Raw genomic sequence first — 16,249 nt, forward strand, 5'->3', positions numbered from 1 at the left:
CATTGAAAAATAAAATCAACGAACGCAGACGTCGTTCAACGGTCAAGTAAAAACTATAAGCAATTCGTTATTGCTCAAAAAATTAGTTTGAATTTTGAGGTCTTGAATTTTCTCTCAAATTATTATTATTATTTTTTTTTTTTTGCAATCACCAATTGCGATAGGATCCTATTCTTTGGGTTTCTTATTTCTACTAATGGCTTTTATTGCAACCATAGTTCGAATTCAAGACATTAAAATGTAAACAATTCGTGATTGCTAAAATAAAAAAAAAAAAGTGGAAAATGTTTTTCTCATTAATTTATGAAGAAAAAAAGTGGCAATATTATACACAATTCATTGTATCATTAAATAATCCTGGAATTATTGTTTCAAAGCAGTTTTTGAAGTTGTTGGAACAAATGCTCTTCCCCTAAATGGGGTTGTTTCCAAAATTTTAAAAGTTTTTTTTTTTTGAAAGAGCGTGCTTAAAAACATAGGATCTGACCATTTTTTAAATAATTTATTTAAGTTTAATATTTTAAAAAAATTACTTCAATCGTTGCGCTTTCATTTTTTACACTTTTGTCGTGTGACATCACAAATGATGAAATGCCATTCGATGTTGCCATTCACAGAACAAAATATTTAATTCGCATCTTTACTCACGTGCATTGGCAACGATATGGTTGATAGCAAGCGTAGAGCGCAATTTTAATTCGCTGCTTGATTATCATAACGTGGAAAGGTAGTAGAAAGATGCGCCAAATTGCATTACTTGTGACGTCATAAAGACCACGCCTTGTTTGAAAAATCTGACATTTTAAAAAATTAATTTAAAAAAAACTGTTGGTGAAATGAAAGTATTTTCTGGGTCCATGTAACTTTTCTTGCTCATTCTATCCATTTCAATGACTAAAAGTCAAGATCTATGCTAAAAGTGGTACTTTTGACTGAAGGAAACCACCCCATTGTAATGTTCATTTATTCTATGCATTTTTTTTTTTTAATTATTGAAATCACGTTTTGTTGTGAAGTGCAATAGGAGTTTTTAAAGAAATGGTTTTTTTTTTTTTTTTTTGGTGTATTAAGTTGCACTACTTTTAATCAAATAATTATTTTTTATCCCATTTCTGACATGGCTCAAAGTTACCTTAAACGCGTGGATAGCTTTGAACAAGGCTAATAATTTAGATTTGGCTTATATTTTTAATTTTGGATAGCTATACTCTAGTGTAGATCAAAGTTTCAGTGGCTGTACTTTTAGTTTTCACTAGTTGTGATATATTCTTAATTTCAGGATCAATTCATGTTCTGACGTATTGGAACAGTGCAACAAAAAAGTTGCTTGAAAACCTTTAGATTTCAAACAGCCTGTATTTATTTATTTCTTTATTTATTTACATGTAATCATTTTGTATGTTCCAAAAATCTAAAATACGCAATTTATGCTATTACAATTTCTTCAACATAAATTATTCATCGGACAAAGTCTGACTTTCCTCCCCCCCTTCTCATTGTCGCTATCTCGGAAATTTACGAACATTTATATTTCTCGTCGACTGCTAATAGCATCAATATCCCATAATAGCGAATTCACTGATCGTCTAACTCTCCTGACATCACCAACAATGAAACTCGCTGCCATGGCATGATAATTTGATGATATTTTTTGGTAATGCTTGACATGAAAGGAAATGCTTTATTTTAACAAGGCTGAACTGGATCCGATAACTTGACTGTTTCACTGGTAATACTAACATTTAAGGAGAATGAAGAAACGAAAAAGTGGTCAACAACGAACGCTATCCACTGGAGTTTAGGGTTAATCCACTGAAGTGAGGGTTAAAATTTCAACAGGCAATTGCTTCGTTTAAATATTCAAGCAATTTTCACCCGTCATACCTTGACGAGCCATTTTCTAGTAAAAAGAAGAAAGAATTCGACTTCGTTTAACCTCTTGTTCAACAGAAGCAAAATTTTTGTGGATGTCCTTCTTTCGGATTTTTAGCTTTCTAAAAAGTAAATTCTAAGAAGTTTAAAATGAGAAACGAAGCAATCTGTCATGTGGAAACTCACTTTTCTGCACCCGGATCTTTGGCTATTGTACGTTGCTCAAAACAGAGGAAGTTGAAGTGTTTTTTTTCCCTGCAGCTGATGAGAGATGATTTTTCTTGAAGGCATCCTGTTTGCTTTTGAAAAGTGCGATGAGCAACTGAAGTGTGAATCGTTGTTAAATATAGTGAAAACGCGTTTCACACAAATTACATCTTCTTCGGTTCTTTGTTAAAAACTACGTAGTTACTTTGAAATACTATTATTTTTATATGTCCAGTGTTGGGTTTCCATGTGCATGGAAATAATCAAGACATAATAATATCAAGTACCTTGGTAAACATTTACAACAGAGAAAAAAATTTATTAAGTAGTAAAAAAAGTTAAAAAGTATTCTTAGCTTTTTAATGTAACAAATATAAAATAAAATGAATAGAATAATTTTTTATATTTTGTTTTATATTTATTTTGTTGTAGTTGCTCGGACGAACTTTATTGCTGCAGAAAAGCTCAGATTTTCTTTCTAGTAGTAAGCGTTTCGTTCTAGTAGTTATAACGAAAGTCTAGTAACGAAAACGTCTAGTAGTTGTAACGAAAAATAACTCTAGTTTCGTTCTAGTAGCTATTTTCGTTCTAGTAGTAAGCGCTTATTAAAGTACGTTGATTAAGTTCTTTCTTCTTGTACATAATAGTGTTAGTTTAAGGTATGTAAAATAATTAAACTGTTACGTTTATAGCAAATCTAATTTTGGATTTTAAATTTAGAAAATGTTGGACACGATCAAAAACCAAAATTTAAAGCGAGAATTTATTGAACTCGAAGAAAGAAAAAATGGAATTTTAAAACAAAAATTTCACTTATTATCATGAAATTTGTATCTTAAGACTTGGTGTCAATATAGCGCGGTAGACATTGCTCTGATTTACGTTATGTAGATACATAATTAATTTAACAAAATAATTGAAATAAATATAAGAAGAAGAGTTTCGCATAGTGCGGTACCGCACAAATTACCGTGTTATTCGAAGGACTCCTGCATATGGTACGAAAAGCTTTTAAAAATGCTTTTAAACTTGTAACTTGAATCACAGAAAGCCTAAAAAACTTGAATTATTTGAAAAATTTTCAAAGTCTACGCTTATTTATATTTTGACTCGAAATTCATTTGTTAAATCAACAATTTACTTCACAATTCTTCTTCTTCTTCTTCTTTTTTTAAATGATTCAGAATACGGTCCCACTCACCAGCGACAGAGCAAGAAAAAAGGTTAAACATAATGTTTAATTTTATTGAAAGAAAAAACGAAAACACTTTTAGCAGGGTCATTTTTTTTTTTTTTTAACCAGAAGCAATTTCTATTGAATTTATTGTTCTGCTATTGCGTGTGCGTTACTCTCTAAACAGGATCTTGGTAGGTTCCAAAAATTAACTTGAACTTAACTCTAAGCATAAAAAGTGTTTGTTGCTATTTTCGAGGCTTTCAAAAAAATCTTTTCTCTACTGCAAGAAAAGACAATGCTCCACAATTTTTTTCTCTGATGGTAGACTTTTTTCTTCCTTCTCTTTTTCTATATCAGTCTAATAATAGAGTCTGTTTCTGTGATACGTACGGATGTCTGACCTCTCTTTCTATGAGTCATTCACGAAAATAAATATTTCTCTAACACCTGATAAATAATTCATAAATGTTTATTATTTGTCACGCTTGAAATTCTGCACTATGCTTATAGCAGTCACCTGCTTCCTCCAAACATATCCGTTTCCATTTCTCTTTATTTATTTATTGTTCTGTACATTTTTTCATATTCACTGCGATGGGGGGCGATCCATAAATGATGTCACTAGTTTTTAAAGTTAACTTTGCCCCCTCCTCCCCTTTGTCACACTTCACCCTCCCCCCTCCCCTCCTCTTCTTCAGTGTCACGATACTTTTCAGGAGCATATTGTGATTTTAAAAAAATCGGTGATGTTATCAGCGGCGTAAAGGACAAAAATTTTTGGGAGGGCGAAATTCTCAATTTGTCGAATGGTATTCCAAATTTTGCCATATAATGATAATTCTTTTGAACGGAACTCCAAATTTTGCGAATGATGATGATTTTGTCGAATGGAATTCCAAATTTTGCCGAATGATGATAATTTTATCGAATGGAATTCCAAATTTTGCTGAATAATGATAATTTAGCCGAACGGAACTCCAAATTTTGTCGAATGATGATAATTTGGCCGAATGATGATAATTCTGCTGAAAGAAACTTCAAATTTTTCCGACAAAGGACACTTTTGGAAGGTCACAGTGATCTTCCGTCGGGGTGCCCCTGGATGTCAAGGTGTCATATCTCTTGTTACCCTCTCAAAAAAAGAGGTACTCCTCTTCAAAAGACGAAACATTCTTAACTAATAAAAGTAAATGAAACAGTGTTTTAACGTAAGTTCATAATTCTGCATTTTTGAAAATTTGTTTATTTATTATGTTTTTTTATTTACTTTTCGCACAAAGGTATTTATTTATTTTTTATTCTGAACTAAGATTTAATTGCTACTGGCATTAATTGCTAATCAAATTGATTAGCTAGGGGATAACAGCTTAAATGTTCTAATTACCATTTCTTGGTTAATTTCTTAAACAAAAATACTTTTGAGCTAAATACTTTTGCCGCACGTTTTCCCTTCATCGAAAACTTTGATATTCATCCCCGATGGAGCTACACAGCTATCAAGTAACAAGTTCAATGCAATCGTTCAAAACTTTCCTCCCAGGCACTCCTCATATCCTTCCCAAAGTATCTCATAATAGAAGAATGCTCTCTTAAGTGGAAAATGAAATTATCTTCAACTTCTCTTCGTTAACGATCCGCATTACCGATTCTTTATGAATTGAATTAGCGCCGAATATTAACGAACGATACCCCATTTGCATATCGATGACTTTCACAAAAGGGACTACGAAAAAAAAATGGTACTATGCATCCTTAATTTCTTTTTAGTTATTTGTACAGCGAATCGATCTTTATTAATTCTCTCTTTTCTCACGTAATATTCATTATTCCATTTCAGTTTTGAGTGTATTCATTCTTGCTAATTTCATCTTTTTCTCTCTCTCTTGCAGAGCTGTTGGGAACGGGTAAAAGAATCAACGTTAATGCTCAGGACTGCGATGGGTGAGTACTTCTAATGCGTTATTCATGATATCAGTTATTTTGCTTTTTTATGTCCTAAGGGTGTGTTGTTGCTGCTTGCATATACCTTTATTCGTGGGCTGTAGAAGGGTAATGTAGCTTTTTCTACTTTTAATTACGTGCAGGGGCGCCCCGAACTTAAACTTTTGGGAGGGCTGGAATTCTCAATTAGCCGAATAAAACTCCAAATATCGCCGAATGACGATATTTTTGCCAAATAGAATCCCAAATTTTACCGAATAATGATAATTTGGCCGAATCGACAAACAAAATTTGCCGAATAGTGATTATTTTTCCGAATAGAACTCCAAATTTCGCCGAATGATGGTAATTCTACTAAATATAACTCCAAATTTTGCGGAATGATGATACTTTGTCAGACATTTTTGCCGAATAAAGAATTTTTCACAAGATATGAGGCAGTAAGTGGCAAAGGGGTGTAAGTCGACGTTTTTAAGTTTTGAATAAAATGTGTGCAAAGTTCAAACCATAGGTTTGCTTTCATTGAAAATATTTTCTAAATTATGCTGTGCGCAGCAGCATCTACCAGGGCTAACTTGAGTACTGAGAGTCGACGGATGAACTGAAAGCGGAAACGGACCATTTTATTTTGAAATACGTAAGGTCAGCGAGATCACGCTAGCAGTAAAATCTTTACTGTTTGTGCGATCTCTGCATAGGAGTATGCCATTATACATATTTCTCCATATACTAGGGGTTTGTCTGGCCCCCTTTACTTTTAAAATCTTCTTCATATGAAATTTATACTTTCATACCGTGGCGAGTTCGAAAACATTTTGGCGCCCTATCTTGATATCATTTTTGAAGCCACATTGTTTATTATTTATATAATAAGCGTTTTGAGAAGCATGTTATTGCCACAACTAATTTCCATTTGTGAAGACATCAGTTAGAAGTATATACAATGAAACCTGTGTAAGTTGACCACCTGCGGTGCACTACTTTAGTGGTCAACTTACAGAGGTTGATTTATATGATAAAAGCTAATTCCGTGCTTGAACAAAGCGACCAACTTAGACAGGTGGTCAACTTTACAGGATTTACTGTACTTTAAAATACTTTGAGCTAGTGTTGCTTTGTACAAAGTATATTTTAGAGTTATATATACATGGATTCTGAAGCGACCACAAAAGAGTTTGGTGACTTAAATGTATTCCATTGATTACCATGATGTAATGTTGGTTATTTGGCTTGTAATTAAAATGAAAGACGCTATTAACAGCTATGTATTGTATGTAATGGGAAATTCTTTCAATTCTTCATATTTTGTTTTGCTAAGAATTCACATTAATGGAATTTTAAAAATGAGATTTTTGCAAAAATTACTTTTGCACCATATTTCTTCTTTTAACAAAAGAGAGAGAGAGAGAGAGAGGAAAAAAAAAGAAAAAGAACGTCTAGTCATGGCTTAGTGATTAAGAGTGAAAAAAGTTACACAACGATCGTGATTTTTTGTGTGTGGGGGGGGGGGGAGGGGGGGGTGCAGTATAACACATGAGAATTTTTTTTTATCTTTCAGTAATTTATTTTTTCAGTACGATATTTATGTGTTAATGAACATCGACTTATTGCTCTCGAGATTGCATTGAATGTCATTTTCTTTTCGCCATTGTTTGTAAAAGTGTCAAAACACGGGAAAAAATGGCCACTTTTTTTCCAACTGAGATAACAAATGGCAGAAAAATGTTTTCCTCCTTTCCTTCAAAAATTGGCAAGATTTCCTCTTGCTTACGAAGAGAACAAATTTGTGAGGTATTTTGACCTTTCCTCGTAACTGAGACAATTGTCTCATTTAATTACGTCACTCTGGACGCCAAACAGTCTCGATCTTTCATTCTCAAGGTCGGCAGCTGCTTTTGTAAAACTTCAGAGCTTTGTTTTGAAACCTTGAATGCGGACCTCAGACAAGGAGTATTCTTTTATTACTCCAAAATCGAACCGTTTTGAGATAATAAATAGGTTATTCATTGTTACCAAAGGGGAGATGTAGAACTTTGTACCAAATACAACATGAAATAATTGAAAAAATTACGAATTCATATGATTTTCAGTTGATTTTTACAATTAATCTATGCTTTTGGAAGACATTTTTTTTTCAAAAATTTCCTATCGTTGTGGCTATTACTCAATTATTTGAAAATTTGAGCATTAAAATTAATATTGAGGCTATCTTCATCTTACATCGTTACTCGCAAAAACGAAGACATTGGTGATTTCGCGAATTTTATTTGAACTAAACAGAAAATAGAAACAAACAAACGAACAAAAAAAAAAATTTTAAAAAAATCAATAAAAAAACCCGCGAGGCTTAAACTTTCGTAATTTAGACGGAATCGCGAAAATAAATGCTTTTCCAGTACTTGGAAGGAAAGGAGGAAGTGTTTGGAAGTTTATTGTGATTCACTTACATGCACTGATTTAAAAATATATCTAAATTGCGCACTTAAATGCTAAAATTAATGCTAATGAGCTGGGCTTGAAAACAGTCCGGGAGAGCAGAAACATTTATAGGACCAGCAGAGTATAAATTTTAGTGGTCCATGGGAGCAGTCAAGTTTAATTCCTTCCTAAAATTGGAAGAAACAAAATTTTTTTGAGTTTGTTGAAAGTTTGTGCTTTTATTTACAAATGTTTAAGTGTTATTTGCAAGAAAATATTCGTTAAGAAACTTCTACACAGTCTTAACTTATACATATTGTTTTATTACATATTGTTTCTAACTCTTGCATTTTGTCTATTGAAAAACTGCTAATTCACTCCATGTATCATGTTTCTTTGTTTTCTTTTTTATTATTTGAAAACCAGGATTCGAAGAATGGATCACTAAAAGTTTGTAGGGACCATTGAAATTTTGTAGTTACTGATCCACTGGACTAGTGTTGTATTTACCTAGATTTCTATCCCTGATAATGAGTTTTTTTTTCTTTCTAACTGAAATTGAATTTTGCTTCATAAAAAGTTTTACCTCACTGTTTTCATTGGTGATGACTTGGGAGAATTGAACTGGGATGTTGCCAAGAAAGCTGGAAGTGACAACCATAAAGTGTGATCATTAGAATATGAATAACTAGAATGCGCGATGTGATAAAAGATGCATTTTGTCCAAGGATAAAACTTTGAAACATTGCATTAAAAACTTGTTGAACAGTCTTTCTACTTAAAATTGGATTACGAACGAGTCAACTAAACCAAAATTTCTCTCCTCATTTTTTTGAACTACATCGCACAAAGATCTATTATGCAAACAAGAAGTTCCGTCTAGAACTAAACGAACCTACTTTCCCGTATAGGGCGTATACCCATACTACTTTCTAGTACCTGATCAATATTCTCAAAATAACTAAAATCGCAAATTGTTTCAAACATATTCTTTCAAATATTTTAAGCTGATCTCTAGCAATAAAATATTCCTCACTCATCTAAAATATTAGATGCGTAAAAAAAAAAAAAAAAAGCAGCACCTTTTAAATAAAGTCCTTTTAAATAAATTACTACATCGTATCAAAAAAAAAAAAAAAAAATCCTTTCTTTTTTCCTTGCTGCCAAAAATAATTTCTTAAGTGAATTAATGCACTTAGTAAAATAAATAAGAACAATAAAATGTCAACTAAAAAAAAATAATTTTCATTGTCAAAAAAAAAGATAGAAGAAAATCGTCTGCGCATATCTTTATGTAGAAACATAAATGACTTCGAGTTTATCCGCCGAAAACTGAATACCTAAATTAAAACTTTAGCATGAAAATAAAAACAAATCATATCAACAATAATTATTTCACAGTTAAAACCATAGCTGCCGAGTCGGAGTCGGAGTCAATCTCATTTTGGGATAAAGGAGTCGGAGTCGAATATCCAAGAATCGGAGTCAGTCATTGTCCTCCGTGTATACATTTTTGCCAAAGCTACGAAGTTAGAATCGAAGTCGGGGAGTCGGAGTCCGATTAACTGTCGGGCACAGGAGTCGGAGTCAGAGTCAGGTGCCCCTAAATACTCGGAGTCTGGAGTTTGGCGTCAAGAGCTATTTCCAACAAAATTTGTTTGAAGTAAATCCGCCTTCAAGTACGGAATCTACATTGACTTTCAGTTTCCCCGTAGGCGTTAATGTTAAGGGATTCAAGTGTCATCATTCAATCATTCCTGTTCAGAATTGAACGGAAAATTATTCAAATCAAAAAGATATTTTATATACAAGTTTTTCATCAAAAGCTTTTTCATACAAAGTTTGTTTGAAGCAAATTCGCCTCACAGTTCAGAATTGCCTTGAATTTCTCCGTAGGCGCTAATGTTGTTTTTTTGAACTGTTCAAAATTGAACAAAAAATAGTTCAAATCAAAAAATGAAATATAGGAATGAGGTGTCCTCGGCGAGATCTTTCGAACAAAAAAAAAGTGTTCGAATCGGACTATTCACTCAAAAGTTATTAAGGGGGGACAGACAGACAGAACGACGGACCGACAGACATTTTTCCCCATCTCAATACCCTACTTTCCAATTTTTAATTTTTCGATATTTATTAAATTATTTTATTTATTTTTGACTTTTTTTTTTTTTGTTTTTCGCGATATTTTTAAGATGCATTAAGCCTTCTTTCATGCTTTTTTCTTCTCTTTCTGACTTTTACTGGGAAAGTAGGCTAAAAAAGGGGCATTGTTTCGTACTGTAATCTTCTGACTCTGATGAGAGGTCACTGCGACCTCCACAAAAGGGTTCTTATTCATAAACTTTAATTCACGATTCCCAAACATGGAGACAGTATTGCAATTTATATATTTTTTAAATTAAATTCTTAATGAAGCCAAAAGTCTTTCCTCATCAGATGTAGGTGTATGTGCATGTTCGTAGTTTACCATTAGGTAAAATTGGGAGTTTCATTGTGTAAATTGAAAATTTCCTGTGTCTCAAGTTCGGGGTGCCAAAAAAATAAATAAATAAAATAAAGAGAATATTATCTTAAATTTGATTAAATTTTTTTAAATCAATTTTATTGTAATGCGTTCATGTCTATGTAGGCAAGCGTTTCTTAAATTGTGTTCCGCCAAATCCCAGGGATCCATGTCGATCAGTAAGAGCTCCGCGTGTTTTTTTTTTTTTTTTTTTTTAATATATTTTTTTAGTTCAAAACAGCCACCTAAAAAGTCGACAAAAATAAGTTCTGAGTGAAGTTTCAATCAATATACTCCGAATGAACAGCAGATTGAAATGAATTGCGGTGAATATAATATACTCAAACACTGTCATGACCTGCGACCATATTAGTACATGAACGCGGAATTTTTATTGAAATAACAGTTAATTTTTATTTTAAAAAGTGTTACTTTTTATGACAATAAGTAGTATTTAGATTATTTTTCCTTTTCATTGCAAGTAAGTCATTTTTGAATAACATTACCATTGAAGACCATTGACCATTTAAACTATACCATTGAAGATATAATATCAGGGGTTCCGTTAAAAAAGTAGGTATTAGAAAGAGTTCTACTTATCAAAAAAGTTAAGGAACGCTGATCTAGGCTAATGGTTTATTTTCGTTACATTTACACCCATTAATATGACCCAAAAAAAAAGTGTCACAAACCTATATTGGACTAATCCGTTCAGAGCTTGCAGAAAGATCTCTCCTGGTCCCAGTTAGCTTGCCCGTAATTTCTTTTTGCTTTTTATAAAAATATATATCACGCTTCTAACATACATAACCTCTAAGCCACCCAAGAAGACTTAAAGAATCAGCTTATGGGTTGGTTGATACAGGGAAGAAAGTCCTAAAACCCATCGCACTGTGACACAGTTCTAGACGTTCTGTCATCGTTGCTAGTGATGTTTCTTGCCGCCATCGTAAATCTTCCCGCCTTTTGTCAGTACCAAGAAAGTTTTATTTCTTGTCGTTAGTAGCATGGCAGATCATAGAAACTTCATGGTAATAAGGAATGAGAAAATATTTCTTCGCTCATGTTTTATTGAAAATTTTTCTTCTGTTGCGCTCACGAAGTATGAATAATGTGATGTGTGAAAGCCCCTGGGATAAAATAATGTAATTGTATTGTCGATGTATTTTTTGTGTACGATAATGGGGCGGGAATTTTTAGATTTATCATATTGGTGCGAATAATGGTTGAGTTTTCCAAAAATTGAAGCTTCGAGGAAAAGGTTAACCTTCTGTTCTTGGTAACATCTAAAGAAAAGCAATGACTGTGTGATTTTCGGCGAAGTAGGCCTCAAGAATATTTCGTCTGTGTTTCTAGCATAATTCGTCAATTAAGTGCCGATAGTTAACTATTGCCTGTTCTGTAGAAAACTTACTGGTTGTTACAGCGTTATTTTTTAATCAGGGCTTAATTCTTGGCAAAAAAGGTAAGTGAGCCCTATGCTCCCGTGCTAAGCATTAAAGTCGTATCTGCATTTTTATCAAAATTGAGTTGCGGTCACCAAGCGATTCTATGTCACACGTTTTACATAAATACAATGTTTTATGGTCATTTGTGAATGGGAAATATTTTTTAAGAAATTCTAAAAAAGATGCATCTGTATCAAATACATGAAGGCACACAACTTTAAACGGCAATTGCTCATTTTGAGCTCAGATGTAGATACGACTTTTGCGCTTAGCAAGGCAGTAATAGTGCTCAAAAATCTTGTTTTCGAGCGTTTTTAATCTGAGTTCTTGTCAAATAAACAAATAGTCACTTAGATTCGTCCACGGGTACAAGGGATAGGAGATCATCCCCCCTCCCCCCTTGAGGGACTCTACCGACCATCGAAGTTCCCAAAGAGCAGTTTTAGGCGATGTTCAATAAATTTAGTGGGCTCTCAACAGGAAATGATTCGATTTTAGTGTCCTAAATACGCAATGGCAGACCATATTTGATAACGCAAGGAGAAGGCATGGGGTTCGGAACTCTCAGCATTTTTTTTTTTTTTTTACCAATTGAAGTTCTAAAAACGGATTGTTATCTTTGGTGATATTGGAGAGAGAAGAGAGGTTCGGAGCCAACCATCTTTGGTGTAACATTAGAGGAAGGACAAGGAACGAGGTTCAGGTACTTTCTTCTAGTTCTAGAATGCCAGAAACACAATGTTGAATTATCTTTGATGATATTACGCTGAAGAGGGTTCGGCAACTTTCCTGGGGATCTTTTCTGGAAAGAGAAGGCCTAAAAGTGCAATTTTGCTCCTCGAAGGGTCCGGTTATTGGCTATCCTATTGCTAAGAAAAGCTACCGTAATTACTATTAGTATTTTTTCTGCTGCATATTTATTACTTTATGTAGACTTTATTTAATTACATGTACATTTATAATGTTTCAGTTTCGTCCCTTCTTCCCATTCATCCCATAAAATGCAACTTTGTTATTGATTTATCTCTACGGTTTTTAAGAAACCTCGATATCTCTTGTCGAATCTTCCCCTATTCCCTTGCTGATTTAAAGCCACCACGCCACTGGCTTTAATGAAAACTTAAGTACCCCAGTGGGAAGTTCTCTTCCTTCCAAGTAATTAAACTTCCCAACTGATGCTCCAGTTAAAGAAATTTCTCTGTAAAATCTTAAAACCAGGCGCTTTATTAGCTTCTCGGCAGGTTCCCTCTTGCACTTGGCCCCCATACCCCAGTCGCAATCGCTCGTCTGCAGCATGGGGTTGATGAGGCGAGGTGACGTCACTGATACCTCCCGGAGGGTTAATCATCATTAACGAGCCCCAACCTTCATTCCACCAGAGAGGGTATTGCTTGTTTTTGTTTCAATCGGTTCTTCTTCCATCGTTGTCTCTGCGGATTCAATTAGACGCTTGGTTTATTCCCGCTGGCTCCAATCCCCCAGTCTTTCAATTTAATTCTCTGTTGATCCAAAAATCTAGAGAAATTCAGACGGCATCTTCTAATGTTTCCAAAGTAATGATTACCTATCATTTTTTTCTTAATTGTTAGAAATGTTGATAATATTGTGACGAGCCCGCTTTATTTCAGGAAATTTTTAAACGAGGGCTCAGTTCTTGTAAAAACACAGGCGGTTTATTTAGAAATACGTACGCGATAATCGTTAGCAATTGCTAAAATGTTCACAGCAATTAAGCAAATGCCATAAAACGCCGTAAACACAATGGTAAACACGTATTTACATCCAAATATGCTATAACACTGAGACAAAATCACAGCGCCTAGGCCTCGCAACCAATGGCGGATGGGACAGCATGAACTGGCCCTGACATTTAAAGACCAGCCGGACCAGCCAGCCCCTTAAGAATTACTACATATAGTAGACTCCTCCCCCCTCTACTTTTTTCAAATTAATGTAAAGGGAGAGCGGGTTCAGCTTCTAGTTTCAGGAGAAAGTCGTCACTAAAATTGGAGAACGCAAGTTTAAGAGAATTTGCGTTTACAAATTTGGAGAAAAAGCAGAAATAGTACGAAGACCAATAAAAAGAGCAAATATTCATGTAGAATATGAGGGATCCGGGGGCTCTTCCCCGGAAAATTTTCGAAATTATAGCTCCAAAAACCCATTATTAGACTATTTTAAGATGATCTTCTACGATGTTTGTGGGAGGGGGATTTGAAGAATACCCCATGAAAACTTTCGAAACAAGATTCTTAAATGCGCATGTGTTCTCTAACTTTGGAAACGCTAGGAGAAGGGGTGGTAATGTTGGAGGGTGAAGAGGATTGGGGAATTTCCCGGAGAAGTTTTGAGAAGTTGTAGGTCCAAAAACACAGCTTTAAAATGTTTTTGGTGATGGTAAGGAAAGGAGAGATTCGGAGTCTTTGCATAAATTAATGGTGATTTCCCGGTCATTTTTCGAAGTAAAACTTTAGAAGTGCTATTGTTAGATCACCAATTATGTTAAGGATAGGATGACTATGGAAATTCTTGATAATTTTAACTCTCAAAATGCAGTTTTAGTCTATTTTTGACAATGTTAATGATAGCAAAAATCCGATGCCAACTTCCCTTAGGAAGATTTTTAATTTATTGTCTTAAAAATGCATTCCAGATGACCTTCGGTAATTTTTGGGAGTGGAGAGGTTCAGGGGTGCTCTCTAGGAAATTTTTATAAGTTGAAATCTGAAAATAGGATTGTAGGTCTTCTTTGATAACGTCAAGAAAACCGACAGTTTTTCGAAACTGAAGCTTTAAAAACTTTATTTTAGTCGACTTTCAACGAAGTGAAGGGGTGGGGAGTTTTCGGCAGATCTCCTCCAATTTTTTTTTCGAAATTGAAGCCCACAAAGCAAAATTGAAGACGACCCTAAATGATGCTGGCGAGCGCGTTGGGGACGCTACAACTAAAAATCTTCTGATTTAGCTTTTAAAACGTAGTTTTCAAGCGATCATTGGTAATGTTAAACAGTTATTTGGTTTTTCCATAGTGAACTTATCAATTTCCAGTCTAATGTTTGTATTTGTTTGAAGTTAAAGCGTTTGGGATTCATTAAAATAATCTTAACATTTTGGACTGATGTGGTATTTTTCAGTGACACCGTAGATTTTCTTTCCCAACTTTATTTTACTTTAAATATCATTCCTCCAGAATCTAAGATTAAAGTTTTGGTTCACTTTCGTTTTGTACATTCAAACACTACGAACTACTGGTGTAACTACATGCAATACAGCAGACAGCTCGGTGATCAGACCAGAGACTGCAGTTTCGTCTTTGTTATGGGCTCATCAGTCTGGAATAGTGAATAACGAGCAGGAGGCAGACGTCATTTCAATAAAGCAGAGAGCGCCAACAAGTTGGAAGATAAAGTAAATTTATCTCACTAGCGAGTGTCAGCAGCATGGTGCGGTACAACTCGCAAATTGAAGGCAAAGCTTGTAAATGAAGGTTAGCTCGGTTATTCACTATTCCAGACTGATGTGTTCTAACGAGAAAAGCTGCAATCTCTGGATGTGATAACCGGGCTGTCTGGTATATTCAGGGCCGTGCCGAAGGGGGGGGGGGGGGCGAGCGGGGCAATCGCCCCCACGAAATGAGGGGGCGCCGCAAGGAACCCCTCGTTTCGACGGAACACGACGACATTCACACGAAGTGAGGGGCACCTTGCGGTGCCTCTCTTCGTATAAAATGCCACGATTGTATAAAATTTGGGGCGCCTTGCGGCGTCCCCTCATTTCAGTATCATAGATACGTAGCGATAGACACACAAAATAGAGAATCATTGCAATCGTTCTCTATTTTGTCCTATGGCAAGAAAATATTCCTGTCTCTCAGTCTCTAAAACATTCGTTTCCTTTGTATCATTGAAACAGGTAAAATTTCTGAGAAATATAACTGTTTAGAATCAAACAAAAGGCAATTCTCGTTTGTCTCGTTCTCACCAAATTTCTTGTTCTGTCCCTGCATGCAGTGACGTAACGAGAAATTTTTTTAAGGGGTCACTTTGATTTTTTTTTTTTTATTTTATTGATCGGATAGGAAAAAAGGTCAAAAGGTGTCCGGTTAAAGTTTTGAAACTTTTAGATTTAAAAACGCAATTTTAGCCTTAAAACGCCATGCTTATTGACGTTAGGGTAAGGGAGGGAGCTCAGAGACTGTTTCCGATCGATTATTTTTTTAAATAGATTAAAATCAATTCCTTCTCCTCCTGAAGTTTTTGAAATTGAAGTTTCAAAAACGCAGCTTTAGACAAACATTGAAGATTTTATGGATAGGAGGATCATCTGGAGCATCTCCCATGAAAATTGTTTAAAATTATGGTCAAAAAATTTAAACAGTGTTTTTCATTCAGGAGCTATCCCACTTAAATTTTTTGTAAGTGTCGTTTGAAAAACCCATTGCTTGTGATATAAAAGAAAGGCGGCATGGGGCGAATATTTTCAGAAACTCAATTCTTAAAAGCAATTTGTAAGGCTATATTTTGTAATATTAGGGCCAGTGATTTTTCGAAATTAGAGCTCCAAAAACGCAATTCTGAGCGATTTTCGGTGTTGTTGAGTATTTGTGGGTTTCTCCATAAAACTTACAAATATTTGATACAAAAGAATAACATATAAGAAAACTGATATTAAATTGGTGCAAGT

The 16,249-nt window shown here is 34.4% G+C and overlaps 1 protein-coding gene across 1 annotated transcript in view; it reads left to right on the top strand.

Moving 5' to 3' along the window:
* The window catches only part of LOC129226142 (caskin-2-like), a 494,018-nt gene that overhangs the window by 177,104 nt on the left and 300,665 nt on the right, over positions 1-16,249 (top strand). The window contains exon 2 of the mRNA XM_054860742.1: positions 5,146-5,197. Coding sequence (XP_054716717.1) covers positions 5,146-5,197 — 52 coding nt within the window. The remainder of the gene's footprint in view (positions 1-5,145; positions 5,198-16,249) is intronic.

The sequence above is a fragment of the Uloborus diversus genome, chromosome 7 (assembly GCF_026930045.1).
Source record: "Uloborus diversus isolate 005 chromosome 7, Udiv.v.3.1, whole genome shotgun sequence".
NCBI lineage: Eukaryota > Metazoa > Arthropoda > Arachnida > Araneae > Uloboridae > Uloborus > Uloborus diversus.